A 17,915-nucleotide genomic window follows, 5' to 3' on the forward strand; every position below is an offset into this window, starting at 1 on the left:
ACTGCCTTCTCCCTCACAACCTCGGCAGCCTCAAGCTGCTTTTTTAACTTGGCCACCTCAGCTTGCGAATGATGGAGTTTCTTGTCCAACAAACCGACCTGAGCCATCACGGGCTCGGCCTTCTGAACAACAACAGCAGATCGGAGGAGGGCACGATACACCGACTTAGCCTGGAATGAAACATCACAATCATCAAAGAACGGCTCTGTGCCAGACATCAAGTGTTGATCTATGAACCCCGAAGCATCAAAACGTCGATCCATCACACTGGGCACAGCACCCTCCTCCTCAAAAGTCTCGCTGCTAGGTTCCTCAGGCCTATTTCTCTTCCGAGAAGCCTCGGCGGCCGTGACCACGACGACTTCAGGTGAGTTCATGGGACCAGGCGAAGCCCGAGCATCGGCCCTCACCCCCGACGAAACCACCTCCTGAGAAACAGCCTGAGAATCCACAGCGGATTAGAGACAGGGGTAGCAGGAGACGACGTTCCCTCCACCCGACCCATCGCTGCCTTCAGCCGTGCCAGAGAAGTCAAACCGCCAGCCATCTCAACTGAAAGAAACCAAAGAAAAATCAAGTTACAAAATTGGGAGAACAAGCATGAAAACCAAGAAAGAGACAGCCACACACCAATATACGTCCGACAAGCCTCAGGATCCCCCATGACGTCTCGAGGATTTAACGGGCGCTCGCCAAACAAATGCCACAAGACACTAGCAATGTCCTTATCCTCAGGAGACAAACCATCATAAGTAACCTTAGTCAAAACCGACGGCCCGGCACCGAAATTCCAATAGGTCAGAAACCGACGCTCGCCCTCTAGCGTCAGCCAAAATGGATGATGCCCCTGGACAGGGCGCACTTTAAAATATTCCCTCTTGAAACCATGAAAAGAATCCTCAAACAAACCGAAAATACGGCGATGAGGTTGAGCCCGGAACGACATATACCCTTTCTTATGCTTCCCCTCCTTAGTGGGAAGAGTGCATAAGAAAAGAAAGAGAAACACAGAAACGGAGGCCGGAAGATCGAGATACTGACACACCAGCTCAAAAGACCGGATGGCGGCCTAGCTATTCGGATGGAGCTGAGACGGCGCCATGGAACACCGACTCAGCAAGTCCTGAACAAACGGCGAAAAAGGAAATTGCATGCCGAGCCGAGTGAACATCGACTCATAAACCCACATCCAGTCTGGCACAGTGGGCGAGTCGAGATTCAAATAGCAAACACGCTCATCGGCATCCAGGAGGAAAAGCTCGTACTGCCGCTCCGCGTCGCCACCACCACAAATCGCCCCCTGATCACGGAGCCTCTGAAGATCGGCCTCCATCATCCGCAACGGAACGCCCCACACATCGCTAGTCACCCAAGTGTAGCGAGTGGGGACACCCTTGGAAGGGGCTATCGGAGTACCCACACCCTCACTCCTCCGCCGATGCATACCTAAAATAGGGATGAGCACCACCATCAGCCTACTAACCCTACGCAGAAGCATGGAAGACAAAAACCTACTACCCACTATCGAATCAACACGGCGGTGCTCAGCCCCTTCAAACACGAAAACCACCTCCCAAAAAACACGGATGCAGCATGAAAGGAAAAAATGGTAGAATAACGCATGGCAAATACAGAACAACAGATACACCACAAAACAAAAACAAGAAAGAGCGAAGCATGCCAACCTGGTAATGCAGAAAAAGAGCCTGGAAAAAAGCTTGAGAAGCAGAAAACAGCAGCTCGAAGAAACACCAAAGAGCACCACAGAGAGAAGAAGAAATTTTTCTTTGTAAAGAGAACGAAAAGAAAATGAAATGAACGAGGGAAGTGAAGTGGAAAGCCAAAAACGGTTTCAAAAGTGAGCAGAAAGACGCAAATAGCCCTGAGCGATAAAATGACGCACAGGGGCAATTCCGGAAAGACACCCAAAAACGTCCCCTCACATTAAATACCCCCTTGGAAAAGGAAACCAATAAAGTACGCCTCGAAAAACGCAACAGGAACATTGGATACAGAAGAGTCGCGTAAAACGGCCAGGCGAAACTTCGCCACGACCTTAAAAATCGGGCCGACACGCCGACCTCACCCCAAGAGAATCAAACCGACCTAACTCGCGGTCGAAGTTACATCTTCCAGCAACAAACCGACCTGGCTCACGGTCGAAACCACATCTCTCAGCGACACACCGACCTCACTCGCTCTCCCACTGCGGGGCAACTGTTACGGATCCGGCCCACAGATCCCGGACTCGAGATCGAACCCAAACCCGGCTTCCCGGGTCTGCCTCACCTCACTCTTCTAGAAGGCCCAAAACCGGCCCTCTAGAACTCCCAACCGACTTTTGAATTCGAACGTCTTCCTTATCTTAGCCAAACAAGATAAGATAAGATAGCCACCATCACCTATAAATAGAGGACCCAAGTCCCTCCAGGTATTCATTCATTCCTCATACCTTATACCTCTTAGATCCATTCTGACTTGAGCGTCAGAGTGTCTTTGCAGATACCTCCCCCCATTGTTCCAGTCAAATAATCCGGCATCCACCTCGACCCGTAAGTTTCCGATCTATCTCTCAACCCGTACCGGAGGCATCCAGTACAGATTTCAATTTGATGTATTATTATTTATAATGAAAATTTTTTTAATGTATTATTATTTATAATAAAAGACTAATGGCTAAATAATCTTCATTCAATTAATGTAGATTCGTTTAATTTTGTTAAATAAAATTTGGCAAAAAAAATTATTCTTTCATTTTTTTTCACTATAAAACAAGCAATAAATTATGGTATAATAATAACCTAAATTTGAATTGGATAACTGATATGGCGTAACTGTAATACTATCAAAATATTTTATTTTGTAACTTATTATTTTAATTTTTAAAAATTTGGATTTTACATTTAACATCTTGAAACAAAATTTATTATTAGTTACAAAAAATCTTTGAATTTTTGTGATGAATAAATAACTTATTACAAAAATATTATATTTGATCATAAATTAATTTTTTGTTACAAAATATTTAGAGCTTTTAAAATAAATAGATATTTTTTAAAAATATTTTGAATTTTTAAAATAATATAATCTTTTGTAAGTTTTGTTACATAATATTATAATATTTTACAACAAAACAACAATTCGATACGAAAGCCAATACAATTTGTAGCAAAAGAAATCATGTTATTATAAAATACTAAAATATTTTGTAACAAATTTTCTTGTTACAAAATATTTTTATTCTTTAACAATGACTAATTATTGTTACAAAAAAAACTATAATTTATAATAATTTCAAATTTGTTACAAGTTTTTTTGTTACAAATGTTCTATTTTCCTGTAGTGTCATTGTTGGAAATATAATTTCATCATGTAAAATATTTTGGATTAAAATTCTCTAAAGTAAGAAAGTTGGTAAAGTAGTAAAATGGGGAGTTAATCTCTCTTAAATTAAGATAGTGGGATACACATTTCATAAAAATTATAAAATCAATGGTAAGTAACTCCTTATTTTACCACTTTACCAACTTCTTCACTTTAAGGGATCCAAATTCAAACATTTTTAATTCAAGAGTCCACCACTTCACCCATTATAAATATCCATTCACTTTTAATTTCTGTATTACAGATTGGTTTTGTTAACACCTTATTATCACTATTGTCTATCTTTGTGTCATACCCTCCAAGGCCTCTGTAGGATCAATAGATATGAATATAGTAAATAAGGTCTCAAAAAACTCCACAATCACTTTTTTAATGCCCTCCACTTTAAAGTGAAGTTGTCCATTTTCATCCTTAAGTTATTCAATCTTATTGTGTTTTCTATTAATCCATACTCGACTCTCAAGGATGATGGTTTCACAACTAAGTTCTTCCAGGTCTATTGGGATATCATCAAGCAGGATGTAAATGCGGCTGTTAGGAGTTTCTATTCAGAGAAAAAAATGCTAAGATTTCTAAATCATACCCAGATTTGTTTGATTCTTAAGATTCAAGGGGAAGATTCAATGAGTCAAATTAGACCAATCAGTTTAAACACGATTTTTCACAAAATCATCTCAAAAATTTTGGTCAACAGGATGCAAAGAGTAATGGACAAAATCATCAGTGGGAACTAAAATGCTTTTATTAAGGGTCGTCTAATTATTGATAGTATCCTTATAACTCACGAGTTTATGCACTACTTGAAAAATAAGAAAAATAAAGACTATGACTTTGCACTCAAGTTAGACATGAGTAAAGCCTATGCTGTTGGGGTAGAATGGAGTTTTGTGTAGGAAATTTTGAAGAGATTGGGTTTCTGTGATAAATTAATAGATTGCTTGAAGGAGTGTGTAACTACAGTGTCGTATTCTATTGCCATGGAAGGTCATTCATATGGTTTTTTTAAACCATCAAGGGGACTCCGACAAAGAGATCCCCTTTTTCCTATCAATTCCTTGCCTGCGTAGAGGGATTATCCCATCTATTCCACAGAGAAAAATAGAGGCAGCAGTATAGTGGTTTATGATTAAATAGAAGATGCCCTATGATCAATCATTTATTCTTCACAGATGACTCTATCTTATTCAGCAAAGCAAACACACAAACATGCCAAACCCTACTTCAAATTCTACAAGAATATAGTCAAGTAAGTGGTCAAGTGGTTAATCTGACTAAATCTTCAGTCTTCTTTCGTCAGAACACTCCTCAACACCTCAGAGTTAAACTTGCCCAGCTGTTCCAGGCTCCACACGTTGGTTCTCAGGATAAATACTTGGATCTCCTGCAATTGTCACTGCATCAAAGCAAGAAACATTCAGATATATCGAAGACAAGACTATCAAAAAGCTAAACTTGTGGAAAAGATCCTTACTTTTAGCAAGTGATCGAGAAGTACTTATTAAAACAGTTAGCACAACAGTTCCAATTTATATACTGAGTTGCTTTAAACTTTCAAAGAGACTGATTGAAAGCATTAAGAAAAATATGATATTATTTTGATGAGGACAAAAAGGTAATGAAAGAAAGATGCAGTAGATTAAACGGGACACATTATGCAGAGACAAAGACTAGGGAGGACTTGATTTTAAAGACCTGAAAGCATTTAATTTGGCTATGCTAAAAAAACAAGGTTGGCGACTAATCTCCAAAACTAATTCACTGCTATACAAGGTGATGAAGAGCAAATACTTCTCTTTCTCCAATTTTATGATGGCGAAGCTTCATAACAACCCTTCATTGGGCTAGACAAGTATATTAGAAGGGGTCAAGTGACAGGTGGGTGGTGGGAATATGGTGCCTATTTTTGGGAAAGTTATAGGGCGCTAATAAGGAGGTGATGTACAGACATAAGATGTTCAATGAGGTTAACAATCTTCACTGTGTCAACCAACTCCTACTACCTAATGGTAACAGAAATTCTCAATTAATCAATGATACCTTTTTTACGGACACAGCTCAGAGAATAATGCAGACTCAAAGAACGCAGAATCAACATATGATCATTTGAGAAAAAAAAAGGAACATACACAGTAAACTCTGGTTACAAAGTTGCTTTTCATTCTTTTCATTCTCCATATGAGTTCTAGCCGGAAGTGTTCAAGCAGAAGGAAGTGTGGAGATCAATTGGGTCGCTTCGTGCTCCGGTGAAGGTAAAGGTGTTTATTTGGAAGATGATGCATGAAGGTCTCTAATAAAATTTTGAAAGAATAGGAAAATAAAAGAATTTGTGAAAAAAAAAGATGAAGAAATTTTATTGATTGTTGATTGATTGAATTGTAAACTATGAAGGTAAAACTAAGTATATATAGAGTATTGGCCTATGAAAGATAAAAGTAGATAAAGATAAGATAGAGATAAAGATAAAGATAAGATAGAGATAAAGATAAAGATAAAGATAACTATGAGATAAGATAAAGACTAAATTATAATTTAATTTGTGTATTCTGTTGGGTTGAATTTGTGGGCCGTGAGACGTCTTTATTGTTGTCATGGGCTAAGGTGGAAGAGTGGTTTAATACGCCCCCGCAAGCTGGAGGATGAAAGATGTCAAGAACACTAAGCTTATTCAGATTAAGATGGAAGGGTTGAGGAGACAAAGGCTTAGTGAAGATGTCAGCTAGTTGCGTAGAGGAGGGAATTGGGAGAAGTTTCATCACTCCAGCTTGAGCTTTTTGTCGAACCAAGTGACAATCAACCTCTAAATGTTTGGTCCGTTCATGAAAAACCGGGTTAGCAGCAATATGAAGAGCACTCTGATTATCACAATATAAAACTGGTGGGCGGATAGGAGAGATGCATAAAAATTGTAACACATTTAGTATCCATTGAAGTTCACAAGTTGTGTTGGCAAGTGCACGATATTCTGCTTCTGTGGATGAGCGGGCAACGGTGGTTTGTTTCTTGGTCTTCCAAGAGATTAAAGAACTGCCTAAGAAGAAACAATAACCTGTTAAAGATCGCCGAGTGTCAGGACATCCGGCCCAATCAGAGTCACTGAAGCCGAGAAGCTGAATTTTTGATTCCCTTGGAAAGAAAAGTCCTTTGCCGGGACTAGTTTTCAGATATCGTAACACATGCTTGGCAGCTTGAAGATGAGATTCAGTAGGAGATGCCATGAATTGACTTAATTGTTGAGTGGCATACATGATGTCCGGTCGAGTAGTGGTGAGATAGATAAGACGGCCAACCAAACGACGATATACAAAAGGGTCGGATAGCAGGGGACTTTTGTCTTGATATAGTCTTGTGGTACTATCCATTGGAACAGAGGCATGTTTAGCACCTAATAAACCAGAATCTTCCAAAAGATCAAGACAATATTTTTTCTGAGATAAGCAAATTCCCTTCTCTGATTGAGCAACCTCAATACCCAAAAAATATTTTAATGGGCCCAAGTCTTTAATTCGGAAGTGTTGGTGCAAAATAGACTTAATGGCAGCAAGTTCAGAAATGGAATTACCCGTGAGAACAATGTCGTCAACATAGACTAAAAGGATATAAATTTGATCACCAATGAATTTGACAAATAAACTATCATCAGATGAGGTCTGCTGATATCCATGAGATAGCAAAAGATGAGAAAGTTTGTCATACCACATACGACTAGATTGTCGTAAACCATACAGTGACTTTAGTAGCTTACAGCATTGATTCGGTTGAGGAGATATAAATCCAGGTGGCAGAGTCATATAAACATCCTCAGAAAGATCCCCATGTAAGAAAGCATTATTGACATTCAACTGATGTATAGGCCAATGCTTCATAGAGGCCTGTGCCAAAACTAATCTGATGGTGGCAGGCTTGACAACAGGGGAGAAAGTTTCCAAGAAATCAACACCTTCAGTTTGAGTGAACCCTTTAGCCACAAGGCGTACTTTATATCGATCAACTGAACCATCAGGCTTGCGTTTGATGCGATAGACCCATTTACAGCCAACCGGTTTAACCCCTGCAGGGCAATCAACAAGACGCCAAGTTTTGTTCATCTCAAGAGCATCCAACTCATCTTTCATAGCACTACGCCAATTAGAGTGTTGATTGGCGTTCTTAAAAGACTTTGGCTCAACGTCAGAATGTAGAGATAAAATAAACTTTTTATGTGAAGGTGAAAGAGAAGAAAAAGACATGACTGAAGATAAAGGATACTTGCACTTTGAGGGAGATTGATTTGTAGAGATGAGAGAGGAGTTACACAAGTAATTAGAGAGATATGCTGGAGGTCGGTGAGGCTGGTCGGAATGACGAGGATGGGGTTGCTCAGGTGGTGAAGAAGGTGACGGGGGATGAGAAGGTGATGGTGGACTGGTGTCTAGTGTTGAAAGTGATTCGGTGGTCATGGGTTCAACTTGGTTAGGAAATGATAGTGAGGAAGAAGGAGAGGTTGTTGGAGAAAATAAAGAACTAGGTGGAGTTGGGTCAATGGGTATAGGTGAGGGTTCAACTGGAAGACTAATTGAATCTTGTTTTTGAGAAGGTGTGTTTGGCAATGTTGGGCTGAGTGTCTGGAATTGGACATTTTTTGTGACTAAGGGCAAGATCATTTCATAAAAAATTACGTTTCTAGAAATCTCAATTCTTTTATCTTCTAAATCATAAACAATATACCCTTTAAAACCAGGTTGAAAGCCAATAAATACAGCCTTTTTTGGCTCTTGGATCAAATTTTGATCTGTTTGCCATTTGGGTAGAAACAAAACATAAGCATCCAAAAACTTTAAGGTCATGATAATTTGGTGGATGATTGAATAAAATCTCAAATGGTGTTTTAAAATTAATTGCGGATGATGGAACTCTATTAAGTAAATAAACAGCATGTCTAACAGCATAAGACCAAAAAGATGATGGTAAATTAGATTGAAACATAAGAGCACGAGCTATATTCAAAATATGTTGATGCTTGCGTTCTACCCTTCCATTTTGTTGAGGAGTTTCAACATAACTACGTTGATGAATAATGCCCTTTGAAGCATAAAAACCAGGTAAAATAAATTCTGGTCCATTATCAGAACGAATAGTTTTGACTTTGGAGTTGAATTGTGTTTCAATTAAAGTAATAAAATTTTTTATTTGATTTTGCACTTCTCCTTTTGATTTTAATAAAGTAACCCATGTAAAGCGGCTAAAATCATCAACAATAGTAAAAAAATATTTATGATTATGAATAGAATTTTGTCGAAACGGACCCCAAATATCAAAGTGTAATAAATCAAAACTTGCATTGGCTTTGTTAAAACTTTGAGAAAAAGAAAGTTTCTTTTGTTAGAAAGATGACAAATGTCACAAGCCTCGTCATGATGCATAGAGATAAAAGGAAATTGTTTATGTAAATGATTAAGTCTTTGCCCAGAAAGGTGTCCTAAACGAAAATGCCATATATTGGAAGGTGTAATGGGTGGTGATTGGATGGAATTTATGGAGTGTGTAGTGGATGAATTTTTACCGAAATTGGGTTCAAAGACATATAATCCCTCTCTCATTCTGGCCAAATCAATCGTCCCCAAATTGTTGCTCTGTAGAGTGCAAGAAGAAGATGAAAAAGTGAGTTCACATATGAGTGGTGAAGTAATTTTTGAAACAGAGATAATATTAAAGTTGAAGTGAGGCAAATAAAGAACATCATGAAGAACCAAGGATGGTGAAAATTGAACGATGCCTTTATAAGAAACAGTAGTTCGAGAACCATTTGGTAAATGAACAATAATAGGAGAAATTTGTGTGTAAGAAATAAACCAAGATAAATTTGATGCAATATGATCTGTGGCACCAAAATCAATGATCCAAGTATTTAAGAATGAATCTCGATTTGAAGAATTGTTAACAGTAGAAAAGGTATTGAAAGAACAAAGATAATGAGTATTTGGACTTGGCAAAAGCTCAAGTTGGTTTGAAGGACGAGCTTCTTCATTGAAAGAAAGTGCCATGAAAGAAAAGTGTTGGGCTGACGAAAGGTCGAAAAGAGGCTCCGGATGAAGTTGCTGGTGTGCCCTTTCTTCTTGATCCATGGATGTCAGCAGAGCTCAAGAGGAGCTCTGATACCATAATAAAATTTTGAAAGAATAGGAAAATAAAAGAATTTGTGAAAGAAAAAGATGAAGAAATTTTATTGATTGTTGATTGATTGAATTGTAAACTATGAAGGTAAAACTAAGTATATATAGAGTATTGGCCTATGAAAGATAAAAGTAGATAAAGATAAGATAGAGATAAAGATAAAGATAAGATAGAGATAAAGATAAAGATAACTATGAGATAAGATAAAGACTAAATTATAATTTAATTTGTGTATTCTGTTGGGCTGAATTTGTGGGCCGTGAGACGTCTTTATTGTTGTCATGGGTTAAGGTGGAAGAGTGGTTTAATAGTCTCCCGATCAAATTGAAGCTCTAAGCTCGAATCCCTAATGTTGACTTTCAGTTTCCTAGGTGTGGAAAAGAAGCCGAATCAGTATTCCATTGTTTAATCCAATGCCCTCAATCAGTTCAAGTATGGAAGGAAATTAATATTATGGACATAGTTGGAATAAACTCGTTCTTTGGAAATGGTGGAAGGAAGTAGTGTGCAAGCATGGAGGTAACACCCATAATAAGCATCGCGGAAGCCTCATTGCCACAAGTGTATTAAAGATTTGGCTAGCTTGAAAGGCACTGGTGTTTGAGTAAAAGCCTACTAATAGCCTTGAAATCATTGCCGCTGCAAGAAAGTTCTCGGAGGAATTTTATCGCTAAAGAAGGACTATGCACTGTTATTATTATTATTATTTTCTTATTGAGATTAGCTTTTTCCTTAGTTTATACTTTAATTGGTCATGGCCTCATGGGCAATAGATTGTTTTATTACAAATCAATAAAGTAACTATCTTTGTTAAAAAAAAATAAATATCTATTCACTTGTTCATACTTCCATTAAAATGCCCAATGTCCAAACTTTACTTTCATACTGCAGAAGCCCATGGGCTCACTCAATTCATACTTCACAGGGACCTAAGGCTTAGGTCAGATGATAATTCATGTGCCTCTTAATATACTGTATTTAGGTTCAAACCTTAGTGAATACACCAAGTATTGAAAAAGAACCATTTAGTATTATATAAGTGAGTGGTAGTGTAAGTGTGTTGTGATATCTAGGATTGAGATCTACTTGACCAATAAAAAAAAGACAGGTTCAAGGGCTCCCACTACTCTTTTTACATGCTACTGTAACAAGCTCTGAAAACGTCTGCGACGCTGCTCCCCACCCTTGGAATATCTGTAACTAGAAGTGTCAATTTAGCCCAAACCTTAGGGCTGGCCCTCAACCCTCCAAAAACATTTTAGCCCACAGCCCTAAAAATTATAAAATGATATTTTGTAAGCCCAACCTTAATTAAGCCCTGCCAACAAAAAAGCAAAACAGGGCTGGCCCTATAAGCCCTCCAAGCCCTAAATCTAACCTTCTCCTCCCTGAGAGGCTGAGACCCTGACCAGAGAACGCGTTGAAAGGGTGAAATTGTGAAAGGATTTGCGTTGAAACGGTGAACTGTGAAAGGATCTGCGTTCTACACTTCTACCTACGAAATACGTGGCTACTTCTCCTCGCTCACGCGGAATCAGAGATTCAGAGGTGGGTTTCTTTGTTTTCTATCCCTCTCTGAGTTTCTTCTTTGTTTGTTTGCAATTGCATCACCCATTTTAATTCTGTTGACTGTTGTTAATTGATTTCAAAATAGTTGAACTATGAATTATAGACTGTGAACTATGAACTTGTTTTTAATTTTTTCCCAAAAGGAGATTATGGAATTGAGAATCAAAGTTGAGTTTTAGTTACCATTTTTCAATAATCTGCTATTTGATTCCTACATAAGCAATTATTCTGATTTTAAACTTGTTTAATGTGATTTTGGTATTGTTGCTTAGCATGATTAACTGTTGGATTGTTTAGCTTCTGTCTATTCCATATTTTCTTTCTATGATGTTTTTGATTCATTATCTTCATATTTGGATGAGTTTCATGAGAATGGGTAATGGCATAATAAATCAAACGAAATTTTTAAATTGTTGATAACTAATTACTTGGATTGTTGATAACTAATTAGAAATTTTTAAATTGTAGAACTGGTATTGTTTTGAAAAATAAGTATTTGCAAATTGCAACTTCAACCGAGCATATATTGATTTCTGTGCACTTTGTTATGCAGAGTAGCCTCTCTGCTTCATTACATAAATTCCACAAACTGAACTATTTTGTCTCTTGTTAGTTGTTACTACTTCACAGTGAAGTTCCTTGATTGTTGATAGTATATTTTTGTCATTACTAATTGACTTTGTTAAGAACTTGCATTGATGTCTTTCATGCTTAATTTTCTCGTTATCTTTTATCTTTCATTACCACCACAAACTTTCTTGTTTTTAGTTTTCTAAGTAAATCAGTTGCATAAGTGACATGTATGTATTATTCCTAATTCTAATAGTGATGATAAATCATACTCATGAGAGTGTGATATTGAATTGCCGTTCATTTAGGGGAAGACAAGAAAACTATTGATTGTGGGCTTGTGGCGGCTTCTGCAGACCCTTTCAAAGTTCAAAGCACATGCAGGAAGTCTGAGATATTCAAGTAATTTTTCCATACTTAGCTTCTAAAATGATGCTATTGAATGTAACTGCTGCATCTACAAATCTCTGTGCTTGGTTATCCTCCACAAACTTAACTCTCTCTGTCACACTCAAGGTTTTGACATCTTTGTCTCTAATATTTTAGTTTGCTAACTTGCATTCTATAGTTATACTTAGTCTTCTCTCTTTAATTTGTTTCATATCATTGACTCCATCAAGTAAACTTACTTTGGCTTATATAAGAAGAGAGTTCAGATTTTTTTGGTGCTTTAATTCTTTAAGAATTGAAATAATAAATTTATAGGTCCAAGAAAAATTACAATGCTAAACACGATTTATCAATTTCATACTATTAAAAGCTTTCAATCCGGCAGATAAAGTTCACTGTTATAATTTTTTTGGGATTTGTAAAAGGCACTCAGTTTGATTTAGTGGTAACATGATCTTGCTAGGTTGGAGAATTTTGCTTCAGGGCTTGAACTAATAAGCCAAAAGGTCTGAGGTTTTAATATTTGGAAAACACTGGTTTCTTGTTGACTATTCAATGCACTTTCTTGGTTTTAAATTACAGTAACGTAACATTGTTTTGTCTTTTGGCCTCCCTTTCCATATGTGACTTTCTTTAAGATTCTTATTGTCTAATTTCCACCACTTGTTCCATATGTGACTTTCTTTAAGATTCTTATTGTCTATTTTCCACCACTTGTTCCATATGTGACTTTCTTTAAGATTCTATCTTCATTTATTTAATTAAAGGCTTCTTGGTCTAAATTTAAGAAATAACTTTATCTTTTTAACAAAAAAATAAAAGGGCAGCTGATCACAAAGTTATATTGTTAAAGGATTCCGAAGTTTTCTATTATGACATCTTTTGATTTTAAATTATAAGAAATTTGTGATTTGATGCTTATGTAGTGTAGACTGATTTTGCAGTCTATAATTTTGTTGGTGTGAAATTGAGATTATGCTTTTGATCTCCTAAGGACCTTGTGTAGAGCGAATTTAGTTGTGTTTATTTCAGAACTGTATGTGAAAGAACTTATTGATTGCGTGTCTTTTTCGCAGTGCAGTTTTTTCGTGTGAAAAACTGAATGCTATAGCTTGTGCCTCTGAAACATGTGCTAGAATTCCCAGGTTAGTGTACACTTGTTATCCAGTGCCTGTGTTTCTCGCATTATCTTTGATTATGTACTAAATGTTCTGCTGCCAACATGTCTATTAGTTTGGATAACTGATAATCTTCTATAATGTCTCTTGCTTTTTCTGGTCTTTTGTTTTCATGGGAGGGTAACTATTTGGACTCAACCATCTCAAGTAATTGAGGGTTACATAAGTGGGTACTGCAATAAAAATTTATAGCATAACTTAGTAGTTTTAGTATAATAATATAGTTAGAAGTTCTCTGCCATGAGTTTTCCTATGAGTTTTAGTATAATAATATAGTTAGGAGATTTGACTATATGTTATAGATTAGTCCTAGGAGGCTAATTTAATTAATTGACTTGATACTTGTGTCTGCTGGTGGGATGATACTTTTTTCGGCCTATGTTTCAGCTTCTCTTGCTTTTCCATTCCTAAATCCTAATACATGCTTTGCTTGTTTGATTGATTGTTACTGTTTTCTCTTCAATTACTTCTTATTGAAACTTCAGAGATGAATAATTAATATGAATTAATGAATGTTGTTGTTGTTGCTATAGAATTTTAATATACATTATTTGGATATGATTAGGAAATTTATAAACAATGATGATGAGATTGTTTCTGAGACTCCTGTTCAAGCTTCTGGTAGTGTTGATTCTAGTAAAAAATCTAATGTTTGGAGATTTTTTAAGAAGATTGGAAAAGACATAGATGGTATTGAAAAGGCTGAATGCAATTTTTGTCATCGTGAATACAAAATTGGAAAAAATCCAAAAACTAAGAATGGTTACGGGACTTCTCATCTAAGTCGTCACATAGTTTCTTGTAAATCTATACCTCTCAATATTAGAATTGATGATGATATAGAGAGTCTGCCAACCAAAATTGATCAGCATGTTCATAGAAAAAAACTCGCTCAAGCTATAGCAAAACATGATCTTGCGTTCAGCTTTGTTGAGTATGAGGGTATTAGAGATTGGATTAATTACATTAGTCCAACGATTATAATGCCTTCTAGAAACACTTTAGTTTCAGATCTTCAAATGATTTATTCAACAGAGAAAGAGAAATTGAGGCAGAAGATGTCTAGGATACCTAATAGAATTTGTTTGACATCTGATGTGTGGACAGCATCTACCACTGAAGGATATATTTGTCTGACAGCTCATTTTGTTGATGAGAATTGGCGACTAGTGAGTAAGATTTTGAATTTTTGTCGAATGATTCCTCCCCATACTGGAACCGATATGGAAGCAGTCTTATTTAACTCTTTGAAGCAATGTGGTATTGATAAGAAAGTATTCTCTATTACTTTAGATAATGCTTCTACAAATGACAACATGCAAAACATCTTAAAAACTCATCTACGTAAGCAGAATAGTTTGCTTTGCGATGGAGAATATTTTCATGTGCGTTGCTCCGCTCACATTTTAAATTTGATTGTGCAAGAAGGGTTAAAGGTGGCTGCTGGAGCTTTATTTAAAATCAGAGAGAGTGTGAAGTATGTGAAAGCTTCTGATGGGAGAATGATGAAATTTAAAGATTGTGTGCAGCAAGCAGAAATTGAAGAAGGTGTTGGTCTAAAATCAGACGTTCCAACTCGATGGAATTCTACATATATGATGTTGGAAAGTGCAATTAAATTTGAAAAAGCGTTTGACATCCTTAGTGTTGTAGATGGAGCTTATAAAGATTGTCCGACAAATGAAGAATGGAGCTTAGCAAAAAAAATGTGTGAATTTTTAGAGCCATTTTATGAAACTACAAACCTCATTTCGGGTTCATCATATCCAACATCAAATTTGTATTTTATGCAAGTTTGGAAAATTGAATGTCTTTTGGAAAATAATCAAAATTGTGATGATGTTGTTATTATGAACATGGCTTTCAGAATGAAGATGAAGTTTGATAAATATTGGAAGGATTATAGCACTGTCTTAGCTTTTGGGGCAATTCTTGATCCTCGATTAAAGTTAAAGTTCTTGAGGTTTTGTTACAAAAAACTAGATCCTTCAACCTTTGAATTGAAGGCAAATGAAGTATTGGAGAAATTTAAAAGGTTGTATGGAGAGTACATAAATACTTTTGGTGGTTCAACAATTTCTCAAAGTAGTAATCAATCTCCTATGTCACCTGAAGAAGGAAGGCTTACAAAGAAGAGCAAAATGGTGATGAAGGTATTTAATTTTAATATAGTATTATTTTTCTCCTATTATGTTTATTCGTTACTTAAATAATCTTTATATTATATCTTTTAGGAGTTCAGAGAATTTGACTGTGAAACCCAAACTTCCAAGGATAAAGATGAATTAGAGATTTATCTAAAAGAAGGTTTGATTCACACCAATGAAGATGATTTGAAGTATGATGTGCTGAATTTTTGGAAGATTAATGAGGATAGGTTTCCCACTCTGTCAGTTATAGCCAGAGATGTTTTAAGTATTCCCATCACTACGGTAGCATCTGAGTCTGCATTCAGTATTGGTGGACGTGTTTTAACAAAATATCGAAGTTCCACTCTTCATGAGCATGTCCAAATGCTTATTTGCACAAGGAGTTGGTTACGTGGATTTGTTCCAAATCATGATGGTAAATATTTATACTATTTTTTTTAAATAATATTTTAAATTGAATTTCTAACTGTTTTTTAATTGGTTGATTTTAGATGATGAAATTGGTGAAATTCATGAAGAAGAAGAAGTGTCAACAGCAACGATGCATCCTCCTCAACATTCATGATTTTAGATGATGAATTTTTGTATAAATTTTATTTTAATTTTTTAGAGACATTCTTGATGGTAAATTCTAGAGAGTAAGAAAAAGGGTGATGAGATAGTAAATGTCATGTTTGATTTCTTGATATATATAGTTAAAAGTTGGATTTAATATGATCAATGTACATTATTAACATTTATTTTTCAAGCATAAAAATAAAGGGATAAAACAAATTAATGACTTTTAATAAGTTTTATGTGTGTTGTTGAAATAGAGAATGTAAAAAAAAAAAAAAAAAAGAGAATTAGGTAACCCATGGGTTGGCCCTAGAGCTTTTGGCCCATGAGAATTTTTGGCCCTGAGAGCTTTTTAAAAATTTGACCCTATTAGTTAAAGGGCTTTTTATTCTTCTGGCCCTATAAAGTAGGGCCAAAGCCCTATAGGGCCAAACATATTGACACCACTATGTGTAGAGTGAATTTAGTTGTGTTTATTTCATAACTGTATGTGAAAGAACTTATTGATTGCGTGTCTTTTTCGCAGTGCAGTTTTTTCGTGTGAAAAACTGAATGCTATAGCTTGTGCCTCTGAAACATGTGCTAGAATTCCCAGGTTAGTGTACACTTGTTATCCAGTGCCTGTGTTTCTCGCATTATCTTTGATTATGTACTAAATGTTCTGCTGCCAACATGTCTATTAGTTTGGATAACTGATAATCTTCTATAATGTCTCTTGCTTTTTCTGGTCTTTTGTTTTCATGGGAGGGTAACTATTTGGACTCAACCATCTCAAGTAATTGAGGGTTACATAAGTGGGTACTGCAATAAAAATTTATAGCATAACTTAGTAGTTTTAGTATAATAATATAGTTAGAAGTTCTCTGCCATGAGTTTTCCTATGAGTTTTAGTATAATAATATAGTTAGGAGATTTGACTATATGTTATAGATTAGTCCTAGGAGGCTAATTTAATTAATTGACTTGATACTTGTGTCTGCTGGTGGGATGATACTTTTTTCGGCCTATGTTTCAGCTTCTCTTGCTTTTCCATTCTTAAATCCTAATACATGCTTTGCTTGTTTGATTGATTGTTACTGTTTTCTCTTCAATTACTTCTTATTGAAACTTCAGAGATGAATAATTAATATGAATTCATGAATGTTGTTGTTGTTGCTATAGAATTTTAATATACATTATTTGGATATGATTAGGAAATTTATAAACATGGATGATGAGATTGTTTCTGAGACTCCTGTTCAAGCTTCTGGTAGTGTTAATTCTGGTAAAAAATCTAATGTTTGGAGATTTTTTAAGAAGATTGGAAAAGACATAGATGGTATTGAAAAGGCTGAATGCAATTTTTGTCATCGTGAATACAAAATTGGAAAAAATCCAAAAACTAAGAATGGTTACGGGACTTCTCATCTAAGTCGTCACATAGTTTCTTGTAAATCTATACCTCTCAATATTAGATTTGATGATGATATAGAGAGTCTGCCAACCAAAATTGATCAGCATGTTCATAGAAAAAAACTCGCTCAAGCTATAGCAAAACATGATCTTGCGTTCAGCTTTGTTGAGTATGAGGGTATTAGAGATTGGATTAATTACATTAGTCCAACGATTATAATGCCTTCTAGAAACACTTTAGTTTCAGATCTTCAAATGATTTATTCAACAGAGAAAGAGAAATTGAGGCAGAAGATGTCTAGGATACCTAATAGAATTTGTTTGACATCTGATGTGTGGACAGCATCTACCACTGAAGGATATATTTGTCTGACAGCTCATTTTGTTGATGAGAATTGGCGACTAGTGAGTAAGATTTTGAATTTTTGTCGAATGATTCCTCCCCATACTGGAACCGATATGGAAGCAGTCTTATTTAACTCTTTGAAGCAATGGGGTATTGATAAGAAAGTATTCTCTATTACTTTAGATAATGCTTCTGCAAATGACAACATGCAAAACATCTTAAAACTCA

The 17,915-nt window shown here is 36.0% G+C and overlaps 1 protein-coding gene across 1 annotated transcript; it reads left to right on the top strand.

Annotated features, from left to right (window-relative positions):
* The first annotated feature begins 7,693 nt into the window (after positions 1 to 7,693).
* Positions 7,694 to 15,956, top strand: LOC107609428 (zinc finger BED domain-containing protein RICESLEEPER 2-like). The gene is made up of 6 exons (XM_088502921.1): positions 7,694 to 7,832; positions 11,982 to 12,075; positions 13,140 to 13,208; positions 13,807 to 15,394; positions 15,479 to 15,806; positions 15,883 to 15,956. Exons 1-6 carry the CDS (start codon positions 7,694 to 7,696, stop codon positions 15,954 to 15,956), a joined length of 2,292 nt encoding a protein of 763 aa, XP_088359047.1.
* The last annotated feature ends 1,959 nt before the right edge of the window (positions 15,957 to 17,915 follow it).

This window comes from Arachis ipaensis, chromosome B1, assembly GCF_059453495.1.
Source record: "Arachis ipaensis isolate K30076 ecotype BB chromosome B1, ASM5945349v1, whole genome shotgun sequence".
Classification (NCBI taxonomy): domain Eukaryota; kingdom Viridiplantae; phylum Streptophyta; class Magnoliopsida; order Fabales; family Fabaceae; genus Arachis; species Arachis ipaensis.